The 27,530-nt window shown below is 39.5% G+C and overlaps 1 protein-coding gene across 5 annotated transcripts in view; it reads right to left on the bottom strand.

Moving 5' to 3' along the window:
• The window catches only part of LOC136447078 (serine/arginine repetitive matrix protein 2-like), a 119,980-nt gene that overhangs the window by 17,464 nt on the left and 74,986 nt on the right, over window positions 1–27,530 (bottom strand). For 4 of the 5 annotated variants that reach the window (XM_066445765.1, XM_066445756.1, XM_066445789.1 and 1 more), the window contains 2 exons: window positions 1,252–1,434; window positions 530–607 (listed from right to left, as the gene is read on the bottom strand). In XM_066445765.1, coding sequence (XP_066301862.1) covers window positions 530–607; window positions 1,252–1,434 — 261 coding nt within the window. Of the gene's footprint in view, window positions 1–529; window positions 608–1,251; window positions 1,435–14,550; window positions 15,210–27,530 lie in introns of those variants that run through there. The other variant, XM_066445781.1, reaches the window with a different exon arrangement.

The raw sequence follows: 27,530 nt of genomic DNA on the forward strand, positions 1-27,530 counted from the left end.
GTCAAAAACAAAAAAGATTGGTGCTAGTAAGTTTCATGTCTCTTGATTGTGATATGAGTGTGCAAAAAAGAGGTGTAGATTCTATATTTGAGGATGAACAAAAATTCCCAACCAGGAGATTTAAAGTAACTAAGATGAATGTGCATAAGGACCACTGTACACACTTTGTCCTGCTCGCTTGTTTGTGTGGAATATTATTTTCTTGTTTTGAAATAAGATAATACAAAGAATTTTCTCTAAAATATTCCAAGTCTGTTAAAGCAAAATTAAAACTTAAGTTACCTATTGTTTCTTTCTTAAGAAAAGCTAAGCCATTTTATCTGAAGGTCTGCAAAGACTCTGACAGTACAGAAATTAAATTTCTCTCAAGTCGATTGCTCATGTGTTTTTTAACATGTATTTTCTGATGGGAGACCCTGTTAGACGCCAACTGCAAACAGCTAAGGAGGCTTCCCAGTACTGTTTATCATTAACAGCTAAGTATGGATGGCCGCATTAGTGGGAATTTAGACATGATGCTGGTATTCACCTGCTGCGACCTCTTCCAGACTTCTTCTTCTTCTTCTTAGGTGGTGGAGATGGGGAGGAGCTTGGATCACGGATCATGCTGAGGGGAGCAGATGGGAAATTTAGGATTAGAAGAAGGGTGGAAGAGCGTGAAGTCAACGTAAAGACAGGTCCTGTTCTTAACTCATTTTCTATCCGCTTGTGTTTTGATTTGTAACATATTCTGCTGTATCATCATACTTTCATCTCTCAAAACACCTTTTCACTAATTTTGACAAGGTTTCCAAAAGCGACGGCTGTGAAGATCAACCACCATACTTTCAGCACCGAGGACAGTCTATGTTCAACAGAAATCATCTTAAAATACCAACTCCTATATCCGCCTACACAGGTCAGTTTTTTTGTACCTCATTACAAAAGTGAGACGAAATCATTCATACATAACTATAACTCATATAATGTTGTTGATAATACTTTGTAGTTCTTATTGTAGGATAGATAAGCCTTGTACAACATGTAGTATTGTTGTTTAAAAGCTGTTGCCATACAATGTACCATGTACAATTGTCAAGCAATAAAGTTCATATTCTTAAATACCAGACATCTTAAAAGCATCTGATTTCAACCAAGTGTCTCACAGCGAAGGCTATGAAGAACAACCACCATAATTTAAGCACCCTGGACAGTCTATGTTGAACCGAAATCATCTTAAATACAGACATCATAACAGCATCAAAAACTCACTTGTACTTCTTCTGTTGCTGTTGCTGCTGCTGCTGTTTCCTCGCCTCCGCCTCCTTGGCTCTGCGGGCGGGGTCGAAGGAGCTGCCGTCCACGTAGCTTTCCGAGATGCCGAAGGCCTCCTTCATCTTCAGGTTCTTCTTCTCATTGGCCTCTGCCAGCTGGTGACTCTCCTTTGGATTCGCACTGCAAGGAAAGGAAAGCCGGGATATAGATATAGATACAAAATGCCAGCCCTACATTGCTGCAGGATATTCATTTATCAAAAGACGATGGATGCTCCTTTACCAGCAATGCTGTGGATGTGAGGGTTGTCAAATTCTTCTGTATTCTAACAGCATGTACTTCATCACCACTGGGGTGAATTTATACTAAGTCATATTCAAGTCTGGGCACCATCGTTCTGAGTAGGTGTCCATCAAACGTGCCATTATGGGCTTGTGGAGGCTGTACTGTGAATCCCACCCATTTCAATTTGCTCCTTCCTCCATTAAATGATAACATGCCTTTAGGCCCCCCCATAAAGAATGTAATATTGTGTTGCATATCAACTCGTTCAGATTTTCAACTAACTTGTTAGCCAAATAAGGAGCTTCCACTGCAAACTTTTATAGTTACAAAGGTCATTGCATACCTGATGAGTGTTTGATATATTGAACACAATCACATGAAAATTACTATATGATTCTTGCTGGGTAACATACACCATAAAACTGAAAACAACATTAATATGTTGAGGTGCACCGGGACCTTCAATAATAACATATCACATAAGCACCAATTTCTAATTTCCATCATTCCCCAGGAGCCCACGATTTAATGTTTTACATGCTATCCCCGGCAGGATATGACAGTGTCATGGCTGCTGATGAATTACATATAACATTGATTACAGAACCCTAATCATTTTCCTACCAGGAACAGTACATCAGGGATCGGTACAAACTTCATCCCAACTCCAGTAATATGTTATACAAATGAACTTATGAGGTTCAACCACACAACATGTGTAGGGGAGAATAGATGTGTACTCTCGGGTTGCCTGGTCAGAACTTTATTGGATCATAATCAATTACAGATGGGGAGTGGATCTGTCATAAGACCAGCTGTGAACAGTACTATGGAAATGTGTCCTTTACTTGTATAACACATTGCTACAATTGTGTAATTACTGTAAATCCATCTAATATTGCGGTTGGTAATTCTAGCGGTTGGAAGAAAAGGGAATAGTTCACTGCATTTAATTCTAATGGTGGGATAAAATGTCTCAAATGTTAGTGATAAAATATTTGCGATGAAATTTTTGTGGTTGACTAGTGACCGTTGAAGTAGCTAAAATTAAGTTACCGTTAACAAATCAAGAATTACAGTATGTGTACACCTTTTATTTCGTAGATCAACATTATTTCTTCCAGGTACTAAAAACCTTCAAATGACTGTCAGCCCTTTTCAAGAGGAACGTCTTGAGAAATGAAGAAATCTTATTCATATATCTTTGATTGTTTCAAACATTTCATCCAGTTGCTCGAGTAACTATTTCAGGCGTATATCATTTACTTCTCTAGCTGCGCAGGCTACCTTACAGGCTTATCTAGCATGTAGATATATAAATTTCAGAAATGTCCCTCTACTCTAACTATCTGTTATGATACTGCTTACATCTCATATCCCATTACCGAACACAAATACTCTAGACAATACATTGAATTAGAACTTAGCCAAGTGTGAAATTGCTTATGACTAGTCATAGATGTGAGGAACACTTCACTTAACTGTGTTTCATGGCTGTCAATAATGGAAGGGCACCCCTGAGATGAATCAGACACACTGAGATATACCAAACCTGTGTTTAAATCACAGCAGCAAGCATGAAACAAGATACTGTGTTTTCAGAAATCCCCATAGAATTTACATCATCGTTCTACGATAATGAGGAAAGAGATAATGCCAGAATCGATTCCAAGCTGGTACTATAGCGGTTCTGTACATCAAAGTAGAAAATCTATACTTACATGCTGTACCAATCAAAGCATGAAATGACCATTCGACAGATTTTTCTCAGTCAGGCTGGGGTTTTCATGTTGTAAATAGAAACCAGCCGAGCACTGCGAGTCCCAGAAAAGGTTATCAAACTTAATGTGGACTTAGATTATACTGTTATCAAGCAACACTGGGTTGTCAAGACATCTTGATTACGAAGTTCGCCTTTTGAGGAATTATGCTGCATGTACAATGTAAGTAGGATTATAAGTTACTTGGTACAGTGTTACAATTGATCAGTGTGCCGGGATTAGAATGAATACTGCCTTCTCAGTATTACTGACAGTAAGGTAGGCTTGACAAATTTGTGGACTCCAGACAAATGAAAATTGGCTGCCACAGAGCAACCATCATCAATTGGTATGCAGACACCGTCACCAGTCATTATGCCTTTTGGTTCCATTTCCGAGTTACGGAAAACCAGCATAAACTGATTAAATCTCAAATAAAAGCCATCAATCTATCAAATTTGCAATAGTGGGCGGACATGTCTTTCTCTAATTTGTATTCTGTACATGTCACAAATGCTTGGTTATCCTTAAACTTCATCCTCCTGAGGTATCTACATTGTATTTGGCACCAAATTTGCAGTGGCTATGGGATAAGGCAACAGGAGAAGGTTAATAATGGTAAAAAACAGATGCTTTTCATTCACATGAGGTGGCAAGAAAATGTTTTATTTATTCAAGGTGACTTTTGAGAGATGTAATAATTGCTGAAAGTTTTTCTTCTTCAGGATTAAAATAGAACCTTTTTGTCTTCATTTTTGTGAGCTGAAATTTGCAGTGGTTATGTAATAAGGCAACAGGGAGAAGGTTAATCATAGTAAAAAATGAGGTGGGAAGGTAAATGTTTGTGATTCATTCAAGGTGATTTTGGAATCATTGCTGAATTTTTTTCTTCTTCAAGACTAAAGAGAAACTTTTTTTATCTTCATTTCTGTGGGCTGAGCAGCTTCTACGAGTCAATAAAGCACACAATGATGAAAACAGCCTTGCTGCAGACCGTTAACAGCATCGAGGAAACGTCTCTTTTCTGGGCTGGACGATTTCTCAGACACAAGTTGAATCCCAGATAAGACGCCGAGGCAGTTTTCTCAAAATTGATGCGGCCGCCTCGGAATAGGTTCTAACTGCGGGGCACTTCATCAGTGTCGTAATGAGGTGGAACTGCTACATAGTTGCTTCTAATGGCTGGCAGGAAATTGCAATCCTCCACAGGCACCTGCTCTGTGATCACTTCGAATCTGCTGCGACGGCAAAATTGTCGGAGATTTACGAGCTTTCTGTCGTATAATCTTCACAGCCCATGTCGGTTGGGTGCCAACGTGGCTGTGGAAATGGTCTGAGGATTTTATGTGAGAGGAAGGCGGCATATTTACATGCAAATGTCCACATCATTTTTGGGGCTGGAGAGGTTTGCTGTCTAGATCTGCCTGGGAAAGTGGAGTGCGTAATCTGTTATTCTGAAAATTCACACTGATAGAATTGCACATCAGCAGTCTGATGTTCTTGAGGTCAGGTTTCATCCTCTAAAAGTACTGTAGAGTTTGTTCCACTTTCAGTGAAGTAAATTTATCAACCATAGCAAGATGAGAACCTTTGTATTCTACTCTGTGTACCCAACAGGCTCTGAATAGGTGTTAAGAAAAACTCATAACGAATAAATGGATATTATATATTCCACACATCATGTTCCAATAACCATGACTTTTTTATATTGGAGACGCAACATTCGTTTTATGGCCCATGTTACACATGTCCCTAACCAGTCATTCATTTGAAACGAGACAAATTTCGTTTAACAACGCTGCTCAGATAATGCTGCACTTGTGGACTGTATTCAATGTAATCTTGTCAGCGCTTCATTACACAATAAACTAGTAAAAGTTTGAGTGTACAAAGCAAATTTTGTCTCAATGTAGCATTGAATGACTTTTTCATCCTTGAGTTGTGCTATGATTTCAACTCCAACTGGATTTAAAACTTTTTTTAAGAAATAAGAAGTAAAGGGTTTCAGTTTGTAGCTACATGTATGCCATCAGACGAATCAAATGACTACACTGGACAAAAGCTGAGCAGCTAAAGGCATACATGTACATACCAAATAACACTGTCTACAAATCTGTCATAGGAGATCTCTCTTGTTTTTCTCCGAGAATGGATACCCACTATATGGCTTTTAGACGGAATCCTGTACATGCTGTATTCCTCTTTCAACTCACAAAACTTCTTTTCTTTCAAAGACATTACTGTGAGATCAAACGGACTTTACCAAACAAGTTTGCTGAAATGAAGCACTGCAGTTCTTTTGAATGCAAAGACCATAACCATAAGGCCATGGCAGATAGCTACTTCCAGGGACAATTCCTTTTAATCAAGGGCCTTATTTCCATTTCAAACGTGTACGAGGCTTTGATAACAAGCCAGGGCTTCACAGAACAGCCCTGCTGCATTCTATCATCTCCCCACAGAGAGGCAATCCGAGTAATTGGTCTACACTGAAGCACCAAGCAAATTCACAATCATTACTGAACTCTGCTGAAGAAGTCTTAAAGGCAACGGTTTGTGATTTATCACTTAAGAGCAGCAGCATTTTCGTGGAAATCATTGCATATTCTCCAAAGTTACTGTTCACAAAGTCATAGCCCCAGGCTGAGGGTATTTTTTAGGCATTGAGGTGGATGTTAAAGCCTTGAAAAACATTAAAGACGAGGTCATTTGTACTCAATTTAAGGTATTCAAGGGCACAGCAAGGAAGGTATTTACCAAAAGTTGGCAGCATGCACTTTATTCAGATCAAATCATTTGACCTTCCCACCAACAGTTTTGCATCTGTTTCAACTGAAGAACAATTCTTCATTCTTGACAAAAACATATGGTTCCACTGGCGGGGGTCTTCTCAATTATTCAAGACTGGCTACAAAGTCCAGTTATTCCGAAGGCACTCTCCAAATTGGTCTTTGAATAATTTACATCTGGACAAAACATTTATAGCATTGAACTGTAAACTATTACGTGTCAGCAGAGGACCATAAAAAATAGTCATCTGTCCTTGAAATGGACCCGGACAATAAACATGATTTGAGTTGGACTTTTCTAATAGAAAAGTTGTAAAAAAAGACTTTAAAAAGGATCAACAGTTTCAGTGAGCAATTTGGTTACCAGCCCACAATTTTGTTTTTATTAGGCAAGAACCAGTCAAATAGGGGCATCAATGCTGCTGATTACAGTCTTCCTTACCACAAATTAGGAACTCTTGCCAGTGGAGGCATTACACAGATCACACTAATCAGTCTCAGTGGCAACAAATTGGCAGTCTGAAAGATTTTCCATTTCCTCCCCATTACGCCTGACATGCCTAACCCTATCAAGGCAAATTCGAATCTACTCAGTGGTTGTGGACAGAATCTTTACGGGAGTTTTGTGGAAAGTGCAAGAGGTTCTAACTTAAGTATCTAACTTAAGATTAGATATAGCTCGTCGTCCATTTGTGTTGTGGTATACTCCGAGATGACGAACAAATCCCTACTACTATTACTATAATATTGGATCGGCAAACAGCTACATGTAGATGTATGCTTAGTACTTGAACTTCTGCTCATGCTGTAGATAACTAAACAAAACAGCTGTGATGATTGGACTGATCAGACAAGCTATTCTGTCACTACCATCAAGCATCAGCTGACGAGATCACAGAGACCTCATCTTTGCCCAAAATAGGAAACCCTGATACCTCAAAACCAGAAAATTAACCAGGAAACTCTTCAACAACTGACCTCTTTACCCTTGAGCAAATTGTAAATACAGAAAGACATGATGAACCTATTTCCATTTGAGATTGGAATGAATAGAAAGCAGTACCTCTATCGAAAACAATTCCACTGATATATTCAGTCATTGGCATCTGAGCATTGTCTTTGCCAAGCAGAGTGGTATTTTATGGTACAGTGGATTCCCTGTTCGGGACATCTCACTCCCCGGGTGAATTGGAAATCTGCAAACGACCAAACAGATCGAATATATAGGGAGACATTGGAGATAGGAGGGACCCAGGCTCCCTGGTGAAGGAAGGTAATTGGATGAAAAATTGATCTTATAGAAGATGCACCTGCATTCAAGATGGCTCTACCATAAGCACATGGCAAGTTCTTTGGAGCATTCGACCAACCTCTTCAACAAAGTAAGATCCTGTGGTAAACTTGTGAGATCCCTGCTAGGGTAACCTTGTGGAAAAAAGGACATGAAGGAACACCTTGAATTACTGAAATCATTCTGCTTCAATGGTCACGTTATGAGATATCAAAAATTGATGTGCCATCGAGGCAGTGTCCCCATTATTTCATCAAATTCTTATAGACGAGAGGGTAGTTATCCTCAATGTACCATAAATCAAGGTCTCATATTTCCATATGATTAATCTAAATCTACCGAATGAGACCAGTTACTGTTAGTGTTAGTGCCAGAGTATAGTGTGCTCACTTCCACACAAGTGGGCGTCATTAGAGAAAGTCAATTCTAGACGATAGACGCCAGGCAACTTGTGCAATTTCGGTCCAATCAAGTAGAAAATCTGACGCATACTTCTCTCCTAAGATGAGGGATTACTCGAGTTGAGAGAATTCTAAAGTAAGATTAAAACGTAGTCTTCTCGAGGTCTGTTTCATGCATGGCGTGCCTCGCACCATTAGTGGAGCCTCACCAGTCACGCAATGCGCCTGTTACCCAATTAATCATGCAAGAGGATTACACCTGTCACATCCGCATCACGGTCTCCTTGCTACGATAAATCCAAGCTCTAGCTCTCTCTGCATTTTGAGATTGTTGACATAAATGTTCATCTTTGAATGTGACGTGTGAATGCTTCTATGCTGATTCCTTGACAGTCAATTTTAATGGATTCCTTTACCATTTGGCAAATGCTCAACATTCGTGACAAAAATCTTGCACCTGTGAAAAGTGCTCAAAGCATATAACTTCGGTCCAAAAAATCCAGATCAGTATCAAACATCTGAAACTCTAAATGTATAAGTGGTGTCAAAAACTTTGTTTGGCATATCTTGAAGCTGACCACGGTCAACACAATGCTAGCCAAGATCAGAGACATCAGTTTGGGTCGTGGTTGTCCACAGGGGCGCCCTAAGACTTAAAATCATGCACATGTGAGACTCATGAAAGTGCTCAGTCAGTTTAAACCAATCACAAGCACCAAAGTAGCCCCCTACAGCCTTGCATGGAGCGAGATCGTTAAAAAAAAGGAGGAAATTCTGGCACAGAAACTTTTCTTCCACAGCAATCCAGCACTTTCAGAAGTCCTGAGGCTTAACCATCTTCAAAAGAACTTCTTTGACATCAGCTTTGTTTCCCTTGCCTTTAATGATACTAAAGTATAAGCCAGTGAGGCACAATGGACACTTCTGTAAATTGTCTTAATGGTACCCTCCTATGCAGGTGAGACCTTGAGGGAAGCAGAGTCCCGTCAGAGGGCATAAATAATTCAGTACAACGTTGTAAAGATCTACCTTTCATACCAGCACTGCAGGAAATTCAAACATCTCCCAGCCATGGGGCTAAAGGCCATGGTCCGTGGGGTAGTCCACCATTTCCAGAGTTACGAGGTCAACACACATAACACTTAATCAACTTTGATATGTTTCACACGTCGACTGTATTTCCCACAACTCAGCCTGCACAACTGGAGTGATAACTTATATGATCAGAAACTGTAGGAGAACGTAGTCAAACCAGCTAGTTTCTTGAATGAACCCATAGCATGCTAAAGATTACATACTACCAGCTTACATTGTAAGATCATGATTCCAGTTGATATGACCCTCCTCTAATCTCTTACGAAACTAATCAATACTGAATGCTCATTTCCATGCAAAACCATAATGCACTTGGTTTTCCCATTCATCTGCCATGTCTTCAGGCAGTTTGTTCCACTGCAGTGAATAGTTGAAACATCTTATTCTGCATGGGTATCATATACATGTACTGCATGTGTATGGAAGTATGAAGAGTGCAGTACTCGTGGTAGATTAAAATTACAAATCGGATCTGTAAAGGTCTAAAAAATGCTGACCATTGGCTATCGAGAGACAAGACCTTACATATACATGTAAAAGCACTTAAGATGGCAGAGTAGACATTCTTAACGTATGGACAAGCTGATGCAATTTGTGTCCACTAATTAGATCAGAAACCATTAGCCTGGGTTTGTGGGGACTGCAGTGATCAGGAGACTAAAAATCAACCCTGCATTCGTAGATGACCTTGATAAAAATCAATGATAAAATCGCTAGATCACTTCTATAACCGTTGTACCAGTAATTAATTTTGAGACTATTTGCTGATTTCATTTCATAAATTTGTAAAGGCAAACGACTCCAGGGACATGTGTGCTAAGGAGATTAACAGTTCTGAAAAAGAGATAAAACCTTTGTCTTGGCCCCAAACAGTGTCATTTGCCTCTGGTATCAGAGTCACGTGAAATCTATATAATCTCAGAAAATTACTAGATTCAGCAAGCACTGCAAAACTTTTTTCAATGTACTTGGCATTCTACCTCGAAGTTCAAGATTGACTTCATCCACGTCTCTACAGTGCCAACAGCACTTTGTGGACTTGAGATTGATTCAAAGCTGCAGATGGCAATCATGAGTCAACGATTGATGCATTTCTTTCTACTTCTGACAGACTTCAATAGAGTTGGACGGAATTCAATGTGCGTCACTAACCCACCCCTTCCACTTTCAGTCGAACAGCAAAGACGGTAATACAGTTAGAAGAGCGCACTAACTGATTAAAGAATTCATTGGTTACGATTGAAATGCCATGCAATTTCAGGGGAAAGAGCTACGACAGTACTACAATCTGGCAATACATAAGGATGCCTGTGTAAAGAAATGGAAATTTTCGGTGGAGACGCGGGTCCTGAAAAGCTTAGGGAGTAGAGGGGAAAGCTTAGCACTCCAATAACGCCTCAAGATTGTGGCAATTTGCTGGGTCTGTACTTCACAGCTCAACAACTACATTGTAAATTACCAGGCAGCACACATCTTTTCCTGAATATTGGAAATCCTAAAAGTAGTTTCTTTTCAATGAAACTTAAAGTTTGCAAACAAGTTTGTGTGGTAGCAATCATTGATGCTCTTCACAAAGTATTTCTCTGACAAAGGAGGTCCCAGGCATTTGCAATTAAAAAATTGACATGCTAGTATTTTGCAAGATTTGACACATTGCAGAGACCTCAGTATTTGGGTTTTGCCACAAATACCTGTAAAAAGCAGATAAAATTATCAAGCAAAGCAAAACAAAGTTTACAACCTGTCTTATGACTTATTTATGGCATGTCTTGTTACAGCACACTTACATAGCCTATCATACCGCCATAAAAGTACAGTGTATCACTACAAAGCAATTACTGTAGAACAGAAGCTGCTGAAATGTTCAAGGGCACACAGGGTCATCTAGAACTGATTGCTGTCATGGTCGTTAGGTCATGATTGACATCATAGTTTAGGTGATTAATGTTTTGAGACGTGAACTGATGGGAAATGAATGACACTTCTCGAACTTGCTCATTGGTGCGCAGACTTACAATCTGCCAGAGGACAGAAGTAGGAAGATACATTGACATTGTATGCTTAGGGACAAAATATGAAGTATATACAACAGAATACAACACAGAGTATTCCGTATCGCCCGAGGTGACAGCCCGACTGCAAGTCGGATTGCCCAACGTCCGAATCCGGTATTAAAATTTTCAACACAACTGGCACACTCGAAGCAAGTTTGAATCGTTCAAATTGAACAAGGGAAGCCCAGGCCATACCATAAAGTACGGACTGTTCCGAACAACCATATCGAAGGTTATCGCGGCCTGAGTATGATACAAACTATGTATCTCAAGCTTGATTCAATGAGAACAGAGAGACAGTGGAGCAGGACGAAAATATTCAAGCTACTAATATAAATATAATAATTACAATGCAAAGATGTATGCAAACATAAAAAGTCTGATTAATGGTAGCACTGCATCATACATGTAGGTATACATGTGCTTGGGTTCGCATTTCCGTAGAAAAAATGTTGGCTTACAGAAAAAGCACCTGACGAAGAGCATACAACTTACAAGTGACCATGTGATACTGTGTGCCATAAATTGAGGCTACCATTTTTATTGTTTAATTATTCCAATGTTTCCATTGTTTTCTTGTTCAAGTTAACAGATTCTGGCATTTCATGAGGGCTGTACCCTGTACCATGATAGAAAACAAATCACCTTGCAAAATAGGATATCGGAAAAACTCTTTCCAAAATGAAGACAAACGGGCTTGAAGTCAAGGTCAGATATTGGTGATGCATTTTCACAAATACATATTGAGCAAATGCTGCAGGCATCATGACCAAGAAGAGATCCTCAGCTGTTTAAAATTCATGGCCTTATACATGTACATGATACTCAGTCAGAGAGATGTTTTTACACAGCACATGCATGTATAAGATATTTTGTTTGAAATGTCTGGAGAGAAAAAACAGATTTCAAGTTGTAATTATAATATCAAGGAGGTTAAAATCAAACCTCCTTCAAGTTGATAATATTCATTATTCGTTGATGGAGGTTAGACATCCAAAGTCTTTTTAGTCACTGACAAAAGACAGCAGATGCTGTCTGAAACGTCTGTTTCTAAATTTAATCCAGTTGCTTGAGTAACTGTCATTTGGAATATTTACTATTTGATGTTTTGAATTTTTTTCTTCCTTCTTGCAAGAAGATTGTGTTGGCCTTGCCCTGTCCAATTTCTGCACTGGAATACGTTTGTAAAATGAATGCAAGGAAGCTGCAGAAGAGAAAGTCTGATTCAAATCAAGCAGCTTCCTCTGAGGCATGTAAAGCAGCCCAAATGCATGTACCCATCCTTATCTCCTCGCCTGCAGTCATGGTTTACTGCATGCCTGCCTGGGAACAGCTTTGCTCTCATCACGTCTCTAAATCAGCACTTCAATCCTTCAGGGCAGCCATTTCTCATGACGGTGACATCACAGTACACACTAGTCATGCAGCGAATTTCATTTGTTGTCATCAATGATTTTTGGCATTAATTTCATTCTAGCCAAACGGCTACTTCAGGACATCTTTTTAACCTTACTGTACGTTTTCCAATTCTGTGAAACTATTTTTCACCTCTCTCCTAGACTAAGTGTAGAATTTCCCCTCAACAGATCCCCACCCATTGATACAGTGCATGTACAATAGTATGATCAGTAGTTTAGTCAACGAAACAGCAAATGGCTTTAAATGATACTTAATTTTTCATGTGCCAAGAGCCGCTGGGTTGCTGAAGGACACAAATAAAGTATGTCATGTTCCATGACAGTCACTTGTATATGAGAATATATGACTATTTTGGGGTCTTTATTTCAACCTCCTACACAGTTATATGGCTAGTAAGCATTTCCGTTATGGAGCATTATGAAACTCAGCCAAATCTGCATCAGAATACAAATTCACTGGATAATAAATAAAACGCTTGGAATCTTAACAGGCCAGTGGTTAAGATAGGAAGCTATGAAAATACATTGTACATAGAACTGGGGACAAAGATTCTGAAATCAAATTTCATACATCCCCTCATTTTTTCCAGTAAGTCCACACTTCAAAAATCAATTCTGGCCGAGCCAAGTCAGAATGCAGAAGGGTTGGGACAGACAGGTCTTGCAATTACGTCTCTACTGAAGGCAACAAACAATCCAATCAACTTGAGGGGAATGCCACTCAACTACCACCCATGCATATTGTTCTTCAAATGCCAATTCTCCTGCCACCACCGTTATTGCCTCCTCGCATGAAGAAGCAATTTACGACACGACAAAGACATCACTGGGGCAAGACTCTAATGGCTAATGGCTCAGATAGGGTGGTCCGAATAACAAATGACGTCATCCCACTGTTAGGAGGCCAGCGCCTGATTGTAATCCAGCTAGGTCCCATCTCTGCCCGCCATTCATCAAAATTTTATCTGCCTCCCTTCATGAATACTCGGAATTACAACATCAGTAATGACGCAGTGCTTACGACACCATGGGGAGGTAGAAAAACCAACGGATGATAATTAGTACCACTTTATGGCCCAGTGCTTGAGGTTATGTTTGCTCGTGTGGACATGTGTTGTCGGAGATAAATTTCCACTTGGGGATTTTTCCCACAGAGCTAACTTTTTGTATACGAGGGAAAATTCAGGCACTTTATAATTAGAGCCTGACTTATACAACATGCACACAGGACAGATATGTCATGTCAGTTTAAATACATGTAGCCTGTGGGGTATACACGTAGACCTCATCTTTAACTGCGTGTATAATCATACACATTTTTCTTTTCTTTCTTTTTACAAACATGAATGGCAGATGATGTTTTAGATTGGAAGACCAAAATGTAACACAAAAGAGATGCTGTTGAGGGATCTGTATGGCTGTCCATCCCTGTACCACAATTGGGCCCCTCCCACAAAGGCCACCTCATACATTATTGATTAAACTGGATTGGAAATGCTTCTAGTCAGAAGATGATATTCCAAAATTGCCTGGCTGCCATCTTTGTTTCCGTGAGGCAACCAAGCAACAACTGTCCAAGTGGAGGACTTCCCATAACCTATTCTTGCTGTCATTGTAAGACTTAAGAATTAGTGGTATCCCAGATATGAAAACTGTAAAGAGATATAAATGTTTACAAGCAGCTACATGTGTTTCTTATATCTTGTCACTGATATCTTATCTCAATGTTTTTTTAATCTAATATTTGTTTTGTTCAAAGTTTATCAGAGTTTGGTACATGTATTTGTAAAAAGCAAGAATTGGTATGAGACTCTAAACATACAAATAGGTCAGTTTCTATATAAAATGAATAAACAACATCTATGATAAATATTAACAAGGTGGCCATGTTGTTGTTGGTAAGTATTGTACATATAGCTTGCCTCAAAAGCTGTTTATATTATGGGTCGTAAATAGCACATCTACATTCCATGTTTTGACTTTAGAAATCAAAAACAGTAAAGATAGAAGAGTATGCTTATAGGTTATAGTACAAGACAAAATATGCCTTTTAAAAATATCTCCCTCAAATGGACATTCAATAAGAAATCAACACAAAATATGCAGCAAACGTAATGCAAAGAGAAAAAACAAAAACAATGAAAGAAAATATCCTTGAACAGGGATGTACACCTGCGTAATTCCCACACAGAACAGGGCTTACTTTGTTCCTGTCTCCTCCTCCTCCTCATTGTTGTTGTTGTTCCCACCTTTGAGGGCTGCCATGAACGGCTGGCTATGCCTTGGGGCCACCACCGCTTTGAATGTCCCTTTCCAGAATTTCTCAAACAACAGTTTGTCCGTTTCTGCCATCTTGGTTTAGAACAAATTATCAATAAGGCTTTCGGATGTGAAAGTCACCGAGACTGCTAGACACTGTGGCACCTGAAGAGTGGTGCACCCACAATGAATGTAGAACCGACTCTTACAACCTTGTCCGCAGACACATCATTTCTCAGCAACATGGCATCATCTTGGCCGATCTTCTCTGATCTTTCTCAAGTCGACTGCAATCTATCGGAGACTGCTTTATGTCCACAACCGCCCACTCGCTCGGGAACAAAGGAGATAAACCTTTACACACGATCCTCTTCTATGACTGTTGTACCACAGTTCCTACACGCACGGACACAGCCAGCACAATCTTCAACAGCCGACACTGAGAACCAATCAGCCAATAACACTGCTGTAAGGAAGCGTGTATTGATCTCTGAGAGGAGGAAATCCTTGGCAATGCCGGTGGCTGTAAGGCCGGAACTGAAAGCACACTGCACCCCACACACCTGCTACCTCTGGCCTGTGGGAGGACCGGCGTTATTCAGACTGGCACATTGTGTGGGGGCCGAATGGTCCGTTAACCAATACAGTGCCACCTGACGTTGGAAGAGTCCACTTATGATCTGAGGGGGTGTTGACTATCTTGACAACGAGATCTGACGAGCGCATGCGAGTTAGAAACAGAGGCGATACCGCTGGTGACTTGTAGAAAATTCAGTCACTGCAGTTTAACTACACACAAGAATACATGGTCACACAATAGCGCGGGAAATCAGAAGAACGGAGAAAAAGCCCTTTCCTTTTCAAAGGAACGCTGAATATTCAACCACCCTGTAAGCGTGCCAGATGCTTTGTTCCCCTGGGCTCATTTGCATGACATCAACCCCAGTCCCCTGGGGGAATATGACGACTGAACAGATCAGATCTGTGCTATTTGTTCAATGACGCCTGCTGCATCTGTCACCGACCACAAAAGTGGACAAAGGCGGGGGCATTTTCAATTTTCCTTTTCACAGATACATCTTTTTAGTCCTCCAGAAAACTAGACAAAAGCTTTGAATTCAATCTAAACCTGTCAAAGTGGCACCACAAAAACTGACAAATAATGACACACAAAAAAAAGGAAACTTGGTGTTAAAATTTCTTAGGTAGGTTTTGACGACCTTGGTAAAGAAATGGTTTCAACTGAAGGTATGAGTTTTTGAAAAAGAGCAAAGCCCACCTGTATCAATTCATCTCATCAGCTCTTTGCTGTTCTGATCCATTGAAAAAGCTACTTGAACCCCAACAGACTTTGACACAAAGAATAGCTGAACAAAGGAAAGTCAGGCAATGTGAATAATACATCTAATATATTATTAAGCTGTTTGTGTATTTTCAGCTGGCTGCTTGTTGTTGGGTGGGGTAGTAAGGAATATATAATGAGGATAGAAACACCTGCCTCACTACAATTGTGCCACTTATCCAAGAACAAAGGAACAAGACAAGACTGCACAATGCCAAGGTCCAGGACTACCAGGACCACCAGGTACAGCTGAAAGGCTTACATTTGATCACAACATGAGGGACATTTCTGCTTTGGGACCAGTTCTATCAAGGACATAAGAAACACCTGCCTCACTACAATTGTACCACTTATCCAAGAACAAAGGAACAAGACTGCATAATGCCAAGGTCCAGAACTCCCAGGTACAGCAAAAGGGATTATGTTTTATCACAACATGAGGGACATGTCTGCTTTGGGACCAGTTCTATCAAGGACAAAGTGCATTTTGTACAAGCCTAAGGGTGATTACAGAGGAGGGCAGAGAATACGTAGCCTCACCTGTGCTGATTGTTTCAACCTTGTACAAGATTGTATCCATGGTTAGGTGCTTTTTTATTGCAAAGGCTGTGAATAATCCAAATTTATTGCTGAACATGATGTCACTAACAATTTCAGAGTACAGGAGATGAAAATGTTCAATAGAAGATAACTCAATGGGTGCAGCTGCATGTCAAAACTTAGACTTGTTAGAGCAGTATCTAATTTGAGATATATATAGTATTGAAATAAATTGCTTTTCTATAGAAGGAGACTTTTCTTGGTTTCAGCACATAGTTTTGGAAGCTGCTCTAATATTGTGAAGATTATGTACAAACTAATACAATATACAAGTGTGCACACCCCCAGTTCCGAGTACTCTTTTCCTCCCAGGAAAAGCAGCTTACATAAACTGTTTATTTTGGTCTTTGGTCGTGACGAACAATATCCTGTGCTTCATCAGATTAACAAGACTACATGTAGGTTACACGTGGGCGACACCTGTGGGATCACATTCCTCTGTAGCTTTTTTTTTAGATAGAAAATACAGAGTTACACCTGTCAGATTGATTCTAATGCTGCCTGTTCTTGGAATAATAGGAGATACATGTAGCTATGAGTATGAGCAAGGTTGTAAATGAAATTATAGCAATGTCATCAGAGACTTCGATCTTTTAGAATACAAAGACATGACAGTTTTGTAGATGGACTGCAATAAAAGACACTCTTTGAAAACTCTTTGACCGAACATTTCAAGTCAAACCGTTGATGACTTGGAATATTATTATGTCTTACAGCCCAGGCAGGAGTATTTTTTCCTCATGTGCAAATTGGTCTGGGACTGAGTCAGCTAGAAAGTGGAAGAATTTTGAATAACATGCATGAATGAATCCAATCACACTGAGCTGAATAATTCAAGTTCCAACACAACAAAGGTGATCATAAAATGATAGTAACATCAGTCACTATAAAACTTAATCTATCATATTGAGAAATGTAAACATAATTATTGTACTTGATTTGAATGTAGGATACTACATGTAAGTGTACCTAAACCTTCACCTCTAAAGATGCAAAATGAATAAACTGCAACATCATGTTTATACATTGATGTAAGACTAGGAGCCAAATTGTCTGAGAAGCTTCATCAGTTTTCCTACAACAAACACACACATCAAACATAGGAGCAACACTAACATCTTGGAAGCACTTATCTTGTAAACACAGCAGAATGCTTTCATTGTTAGAGAAATTACAACCAAAAAGCGAAGGAAAATATCATGAAAAGTCTCTGCATGGTATAGATACTGATTATATATTAGACCACAAAAAACCTGTTGAAAGTACTAGTTATGTTACTTATTATATAAGTCTTTTCTCTACATGTAGCTGGGTCATTCGCCTGAGTAGCATAGAAATGGCCCTTATACATGTACAATGTACATTGTACATGTCACCACTGATGTCAGCTGAGATGTACTTCATGTTCCTTTTTTTAGTTCTCTCCCAAAGTCAAAAGCAGTTCTAAGAGGATATGGCATTCGTGTTTCAAGAACACCAACAGCACCAGTCTACATGTATTTGGGTCATGTAAAAAAGCAACCATGTCATGCAAGGTTGTCTTCAACACCCAGTTAGCTCTTACATGTATAAGGAAACTAGCGATTAGGTTCAATTATCTGTCTTTCAAAATCATAACTGTATTTTGCATTTAAGTTTGCGTGGTTTTAATTTCGCAGTAGGGAGAAAATCGACTTCGCATTGACAATAGTAGCGCCACAGAAACACTGGCGAAAAATGTTTCAGTGGTTTTAAGATCGCTGCAAAGAGCTTACCGTGAAAACCGTGAACATAAATTTTAAACCACCGCGAAGATTTCTGCATTTACAGTTAATATAGATATGGGGCTATTTTCTCCAATATGTAATCTAGTGAATAATATGAGCTGAGCTGCTTGCTGTGTACAGATCAGTAATGTCTAAATTATGGTAAGACAAACAGTTGATACTATAAAAGAGACAAATCCCCCTTCTAATACCTCTTGTGCTTCCCTTTACCATGAAAGAAGATAACAGGTTTTGCAGACACACCACCTGCCACTAGTGTGTGAGGAAAGATGTCCCTATACTTTTTCTTGATTAGCTCTCTCACAAACCCCATGCAGTCTGTGCTCGTCATAAATCATCACCGGATTTTTTTCCGTTTCCTGTTGTTTACGTCTCATACATAATTTTATGTACAACCATTCCCCTTTTCTACTTCCTCTTCTTTACAAGAAAGACAGCCGAGGGCATACATACATACATACATAGTAGTACATACATACATACAGTCAGCACCTTTTCCAGTTTTATGTTTTATCACAATTACAGTGTATATTGCCTGGTCAGACATGGTGTGCTTGTGTGTATCTTGGGGCATGGAAATGTACAGTTTGTACATGGAATGATCCATGTTTTGGTGAAGAATACAACCAGTAAAAAGGAGTGACTTGTAGTGAGTTGTAGGTGCTAAAATGCATGATTGTATATATCGATGTCATGAATAGTCGGTAAAAGGTAAAGGTCCCATAGCCTTTTGTGAGGCCGTAAGGGCAGTGGGTTGTTACCCACAGTGTCTCAGTGTCTGGGGCACGGTATTGGAAGGTGGAGCCCATCCCTCTCCTTCCACGATGAATAGTTGACAGGACACTTAAATACAGGGAACCAGAATGCACCTGTACAAAAGAACGTTAATTGCCAAAATGGCAACTACAGATTGAAGACTTCTTGCCGTACAGTTGCCTTTCTTGGAAATTGGTCGTTTCATGTTGATAGGGTGGTTCTTTGAAGATTATATAGTACATGACTAGTAATAGGCTTCCTTGTCATGAACAATCACCGGAACTCCAAATCTCCTTGTAGCCAAGCCTACGTAGGATACATATCATGCCTTCGTACACAGCCAGATTACATCTTCCACGGGCCCTTATCTTGTCTCCTCCCACCACTTAGTCAGCCCCGCTGACAAGCAGGATTCCCACAATCTTCGAGGAAAGACGGATGACATTCAATATCACAATGTTTACACCTGTACTTTAGAGCCAGGAAGACTTTGTACGAGATTACAATCTCTTCATGTACAGCAGTAGCTCACTAATCAAGAGCTTCACATCCGGAAAAGCACAAAGTTTCTAATCTCTGCTGAAAAAGGTAAAGACGTCAACAGATCGGTAGCTTCATGCACTGTCAACTGTGAATAAAACCACACCTTTCAAACTGCAGTGAACATGTTAATCCTACACACTCAGATGAAAATGAGACAAACGTTTCTGTCATACTGCATAGAATACTGCATAGAATTTTTTCTTTTAGAGACGGGGAAGGAAAAGAAAGAAAAGGAAGATATGTGAACAACATAAATATCAAGTCATGTAGCAACCCTTTCAGTTAGATCATGATACCTGCACTGCTCCATTTACTCTTCTCTTGCTGTTCGAAAATCGTAGCTCGACAGAACATTTCGGAAGAAGTTCATGAACCAAAGGCTAAACTTGGCCCAGCCTCCCAGGCACATTTCGAGATGGGATCACTCCCGGTGTGATTGAGTAAGAGCCCATAACTCTCCCAGTATTGATCTTCATTAAATGCCTGATAGGATAATCCCAGCAAATTTGGAATGACAACCGAACCTTGTCAAATGGAATCACTTTGGAAACATCAGGGAATACGACGAAGATTTCCCAGCTGGAATATAAACCAGCTGGAGTGGTCATGCCACAACTGACCAACACAGCTGTTGGCACTGAATTCCTCTATACACACAATGTCATGATGTTTAGTATTACGTGCACGTTCCAGAATATAGTTCTCTCATATTCTAATCCATCATTTGTCTAATATATAGTCACTGTATATCAATGCTCGTAAGGGGTTTCCACGTACAAGGTAAAATGCTAAGGGTAAAGTACACTTTCATTCGTAAAACTTGACACCTAAGGGCAATATCAACGACAGGCAACTACTTATTACTATTCTAGTGTTCTTCCGTGGATCCAACCTGGTCGTAAAGAAGTGTTTATATCGTGGGTCTGCGTCACTCGAGTACTCAAGATGTCCGTAACACCGCTCAAAGGTTGCCCCGACATCTATCATCCATTGACGCAGGATAAAATTTTTATTCAGAGCCATTACCGGATCCCTTTCCCATAACTGTAGGTGTTAACCCTGTAGCATGTCAGGTATCAGTATGCTGCACACACACACACGAGTCATATCAGACCAACAACACAGGAAGAAATATCTTCAACATGATGCCGCATAAAAATTCATGTTGATCTTCTCTTAGGATGGAGCTGTCAGGCTTTGGCTATAAAGATAAACATGGGCTTCACAAACAGCTCTTGCCCGTAGAATATGTGTACTAACAGCAAATTTACAATAAAAGGGAGCAGACCTTTGGGACATCAACATAAAAGGTTACGAGGTATTGAAATGTCTGGTTTATACATGCCTACATGTACTTTTGAGCACTAAATCACAATTGTGACTCTGACTTAGCTTGCATCATGATTTCTGGATGACAATTCTGTTTAGCCTGCAAGGTGTACATGTATGTTGTAGATCAATGAAGACACATGAACATAAGCCTCGTTGACGTACAACAGAATATCACATGGAATACCTTGAAATTTCTGGCTGCCGGGGTGCTTTGAATGTGAGACAGTTTCTGTGATAAAGCATTACCTTTCACTGGCTTCTGCCAGATGTACTGAGTTTTTGTGGATCTAAAGTTACACATCTTTGGCAGTTCCAGGAAAAATCGTGACATCTCCATTAAATTGCCCGTTCTAATTGCATGTTGTCTGCCTGCCATACCATCTGCATGTGTCATATGATCCTGTCTAGTGTCTAATGACTGTCTATTAAAGCAAGCCATTTCTGATCATGATGCTAGAGCACGACTTCTCCAACAAACTTTTATTCCAACAGTTGCCTAACATCACTCAAACAGTCATTAAAACTTTTGACAATGATGTAGTATTATTTCTGCTGGGAAAGCACTACCATCTAGAGGACAGTCACGAGGAGCCGTTTGTAGGTAGTTTGTTTGACAACTGGATAAATGTGATAAGAACAAACACTATTGGTATTAAGAGGTTTTGACGTAAGAAAGTCTAACGGAGGCCATTAAATGCACTTGATATACTCAATGTCAAGAGCGTTGCTCTCATTATTGCCCTCCCTACTGCACAGAATGGCCCGTTGAAGCAGAATAAAAAGATCAATGCTGATGCGTACTGTCTAAGGATGGTGTTCTTGACGCCTGATTAGAAATAACTTGTGTGAAAAGGCAGGCATCTGAAACATTCAGATATTACATTGGACACCATGCCATTGGGACTGGCAATTCAATCAGGGAGTCTACCACATTATCGGCGCCTCTAGAAGTCATCTTTCCTGGAACTGCGAAAGATGTGCAACCAAAGATCTATAAACACTGTTAGCTGAGGACATCTGACAGAACTCAGGGAAGGGGAAAAGACTTCATTGCAGAAACTACTCTTCAAAGTCTCACAGCAGAAAGCAATGTCAATGTATTATCTAAGTTTGCAGGGCATCGACTTAGCCAGGAACAAGCTTGATTTCATAAAAACATGCATTAAGACTTTACCATGGAGTCTTAGTCTAAACCTTCATCAGTCTTTTTCCATCATAAAGGTGATTTGTTAATTGGAAATTTGTAACAATCAAGAAACCCCACTTGTCCTGCAGCCAGGAGTGTTGATCAATACGTCTTAATTTATTGATTACAGGCATTCTTGTCAAACAAATAGATGCAATTACAGCAAATCTTTTACTCAACTGCTGCTGTAGTAGGGTACCAGAAACTTTCGTATCTATTCTACTTGTGAGTAGTTATATTCGTACCCTTTACCTTATAACTGATAACAAGCAAATGCTTTATGAAATAGCTTTTAAGTATTTCACGTCAATTCTGTAAAACATGTCTGACAATAGGTCCCGATAGGAGTTTCAGCAAACGACTGTAATTTAGGGAAAATTCATTAAAACTGAGATAAGCTTTTTCCCTTGACTGTCAGACATCCATGTGAAGTGTACAACATGCAGCAGCAGAGCCCTGAAGCCAGACAAAAATTGCTTCCGCCAACTTTCTCCTCTCGCCAGTATTGCCTGTCTGATCATTATCACGCCGTACCCCGTGGTATGAAACACCACTTTGCTTTTAGTATAATGGGTCTGAGCAGCCCCTGACTTGGATGGAACCAAAGAAAGCCACTCTGACTTGCCAATGGTTCTAATTCCCTCTAAAAGATAGGTATTGATGGGGCATAGATTAAGAAAAAGTTTTCGGCAGCAGGATACAAGATAATGTACTTCTCTGGAGGTGGTAGGTAAGCAGAGGAACTATGTATGATTCTGTATATGTATCACATCAGTTCTTATGCATGCAACGGTTACATACAGAATGTATATCTTTTTTGCAGTTAGAACATCAAGTAGCAAAAGGTTTGTGGAGCCCTTGCCTGCATATTGATCATAGTCAACCATGTTATGAAGAATATGTTTGCACTTATGATATTTGACAATTTCATGAGGTTAAAAGGAATGGGTTAAGACTAGGTTTACATTAACTGGGAATCTAAGCATCTGGTTGTCCTTAAAAGATCACCACAGGCACCCCACATGACACAACGCCCTCCAGCATTGGAGCGGGAATTAGATCCAGGTCTAAAATCAATACCTAGACGGGTGGCCGGCGATCGATGCACACAGTATGGGACCCTGAAAATTTTCTGGCTGATTTGGCAGAGCAAATTCTGTGAATTGCATGAGTTTAAAATGGAAAAGAGGATGGGGTAAACAAAAGGGGAGAGAAGCGTCGTTAAAGGAATTGGTACCCTGGGAATTGTCCTGCATTGTGGTAGTAAAACTGTTGGCGAGGGCAAAGACTCATGTCAAAAGATCTATCCTGCCAAAGCTGCCCAATGAAATGAAAATGCTTCCAAGCATGATGATTCTGGGTGGGTCCACTGCAGTGCTCTCTCCAGCTTTAAAATGTTTTTCTGTTCCACTCATTGTTTGTGAGTCCATGTTGTTACTTTTTGTTGTCTTGTCACTGTCATTTTAAGCTTACAAATATACATTTTCATCAATTTCATGTCATGAACCTCCAATTTTTTTAACGAATGGGGTGAAATTTGTGTCCATCTTAACGAGCAAATTTCCTTCCCAGGACGGAGACAGGTCCTGGAGACAGCCCTGGTTTACTGGCTTGATGCTTATGCCCCTTAACAGCAAAATATCATTCTGTAGCAGACTTCTGACTTGAAAGGATGAAAGAAAGCAATGATCTATTATATCCTTAGGCTCATCCTAAACTACCTCAACTTTACTGCTTATCATAGGCACAGAAAACATGATACACCGATCTACTGCTTCAGTGCCGTTCCTAGGTAGAGATACAAGACATTGAAATTCTAGCCAGCTAGCTACCAACGTATATGATTGATGGATACCTTAATGCCCACATATCTGTCCCAAACGCTGGCGTACCTAGATGATTTATGAGTTCAAGTAACACAATCAAAGTAGACACATTGTCTAGTGAAAACTATGCACCTTGGAATCAGAGTTAGGAGTTGTACGAAATTCCTAGAGAAATGTAAGAGTTACAAATTGCGAGCATACATGTTCAGTTTAACAATATGTCATTAAAACTTTCATACGCATACAGACTACAGAACTCTGTTGAGATGATTGAATAGCTGATAGGACTTGGCTGCTATGTATGAACATTTACAAATGTTTTCACATAGAGCAGTAATTAAAAATTTACTTTTTACGGCACAACACAAGATTCAGCACTATGGACAGCAGACTATCTTGTTTCCTCTTCCTGCTATGCTTTCATCTCATTGCAGATACATTTTGTATGTTCTGTCTCTCAGACATGTAATACAATACTATAACCAAAGCTTATTGCAGACAGGAAGAAACAATAGCAATTTGAAGTAGCAATTATTACTCACTAGGGATACATTATCCTTCAAAGTTCCCTCTTCCCTAAATTATGCAAATTCAACTATAGGCCTAAACAATTGACAAATACGACACACACTTAGGCGCCATCCAACATTCAATTTCCGATGTGATAAATATCTCTATTTCAATTAAAAATTCATACCTTCTCATTTGCTCTTGAATGATTTACGTGTCATGAATACATAACACAGCAGACTCATTCAAATTCATGACAAGCAAGGTCAACATCCTTGCATACACAACTTGAGCTCCAGACTTTTTGGGATTATATCTAAAATTAGAAAGACTTACTGACTAGATTACTGTATCGAATTGGCTCTACTCAGAATGCTGGGGCACTTTAAAATCCTTCAAGCCCACTTAATAAAAGTAGAGTACTGTCAAACCATACAGGAACCTACTCAGTTTTGTGTTTCTTTAATCTGAGCAAAGCAGATTCATTTACGAAGTGTTTCAGATTCTGGCAATTTAAACTCTCCACAATATATCATCTCTCCAACTGTCAATCATAGGGAGGGGTGACATAAAGAGTACACTGGAGCCAAAGAATGTCATTTTTCTTTTGATTGATACAGGGTCGTAAATGCATGTAGTCACGCAAGTCACATCGGCAATAAATGTCGCTAGCATGCAGTGCATATCGTGCAGGTGCTATATTTGAGTCTTCATGTCTCATTGAGAATTTTTGGGATGTCATTGCAAACTCTTTGGAAAGAATACAGATTAGGGAAATGCTGATCCATATCATTGACTGCACATGACGTTCCTCCATCATAGTACAGATTTGTTATTGTTCCCCCCCATGAGACAATTTGATATATGATCTAAAGCACTGTTCAAAACTGATTTTCCATGAGTGATTACAAGATATCAGTAATTGCTGCTAGCGTGCTTCAAACTAAACATAAACATCTATCTTTGCTTCCCGTTTCCACTTGAGAATTTGTAATCAGCTTCAAACAGCTGCTACAGGAAACAACAACACTACATTTCACACGCACAGCTGACGAGCCGCAACTAATCAAATTTGACAAATTCGAAAACGTCTCTCAGCATACTTCAAGCAGAACACTCCTATGATGTGTCAAACATTACCTTTTAGATGCTTGACACCCAGAAATGGGGCCCTCTATGGGGAAAATGAGGCGAAGTACAAGTACCTTCAACATCATTTATAGAAAACTTAAAAGGCATTTTTTGCATGGTGTATGAACAAAATATGCAAAAATGAGAAAGGGCGGCCATTCACATAAAAAATAGACAGCCATACATTCTTTGGGTGTGTTCCTGGAGTTTAAAAGGCACAGAAAGGCAAGGTATTCTCGTCCCATATCCCACAAAATCTGCAATAACAAAGATGTTTGAATTCACAGTCGAATGTAGTACTGTGATGTCCAGTTTGTTAGTAAGGCATCCATTAAAATAATACTTGGATGCCTTGTGGCCTGACCTGTACTTAGCCATCTGAAGAGAATGCAAGTTGGTGGACAATACATTGGGTTGTGGTGCTTAACCCAAATATCAAGGTTAATGACAGGTGACCTCAATTTCATAAGGTGCAGTTTGCCAATTTAACTGGGTTCTTGTGGATGTTGTATACTGTGTATTTGTGTCTATCTGTATGTATTCTACTTTCCAAGTCATCGCCACTCGACCAACTTGAATGAACTGAACCATTGTCCTGCTGGCATTTTTACGCAATTTATTTCATGAATTTGATTTTTTAATCAAATCATTTTCCCTTGACTTTTTCTGCGCTGCTGTGGCATAGTTACTTTAGATTTCGGTGCGTTTCACTGCGATGTGATGCATTCAGCAGAAAAATATCCCCAACCTGTATATATACTGGACCCACATACAGGCTCTGTAATGTGCAACCCATATATCCATGTATTATGGTTCCCGCAGGACAAAGGTTAACTCCCAAAATGCAGGTTAGGGAAACTCCCTGTATCTCCATTGCTTCTTTGCTATGTCAAACCATCAAAATGGATGATGAGAATGACACCGGGACAATTTGGATTTGAATGGAACATTTCGTTGCATGACAAACTTAATCCCCAGGGCGAAGATCGCGTGGAAGAGCTTTTAGCATGATTTGTTTAGTTTAAGGTGTCAGGGAGGTCATCTTTTTCTGGAACATCTGAATCTAGATGAATCAATATATGAAGTCATTGACCTCTTTTTATTCATCCCTTAAAAGGGGTGTACTCTAAACAAGTGGACGCTCTCATATCTACTTGACAACATGACAGAGTATCTCAGTTACTTAAGCCACTTCTTTATAACACATCTCTTATGCTGTAGAAAGGTTAAAAAAGATCACACAACACAATAGCTTCTTTATTTACAATCACTTTCACAAAACCTAACTAAATGTTTTGTTTGTTCAAACAACAGCATACAACACATGCATTTCTTAGTTAGTATGGTACTTGGTGCAAAAAGAAAGAAAATGAGATGAGCAGAAACCCAACACAAAATCAATCCAATGCATATCATTTGTCTAAAAGCACACTCCCATATTGATCCCAGAAACCCATTACATGTAAATGCCACACTGGACTCTTCCATTTCAGTTCCCATAGAAATACAAGACGACTAATTTAGCTAATGTCTTGCACTGCACATGACACTGAATACCTTCAATCTACATTTTTCTGTGTCCTTTTCTTATCGTAAGGCTTTGTCTATCAGACACACAGATTGACTGAAGAACCACTTAAGTGAAGGAACAGTAAAGTACCGTTTCATACATGGCAATGCAGTTTAATTTTCAAACAGCAATGACAAATTTTAATGTTGAAGAAGTGCTGATAGCGGCTGTGCAAACATGTACATGTACATATCCTTTATTTACACTAACCAAGCAAGTAGCATAATCCTTTGCAAATTTTGGACTTTCTTTCCCATACCAACCGTGGCCGTGTCATGTACATGTAGCTTTTACCTCCCTGATTATGATATGGCTGAAAATTTTTTATCATCATTTCGTACATGTTGCCTGGACCAAGTCCT

The sequence above is a fragment of the Branchiostoma lanceolatum genome, chromosome 1, assembly GCF_035083965.1.
Source record: "Branchiostoma lanceolatum isolate klBraLanc5 chromosome 1, klBraLanc5.hap2, whole genome shotgun sequence".
Taxonomy (NCBI): Eukaryota; Metazoa; Chordata; class Leptocardii; order Amphioxiformes; family Branchiostomatidae; genus Branchiostoma; species Branchiostoma lanceolatum.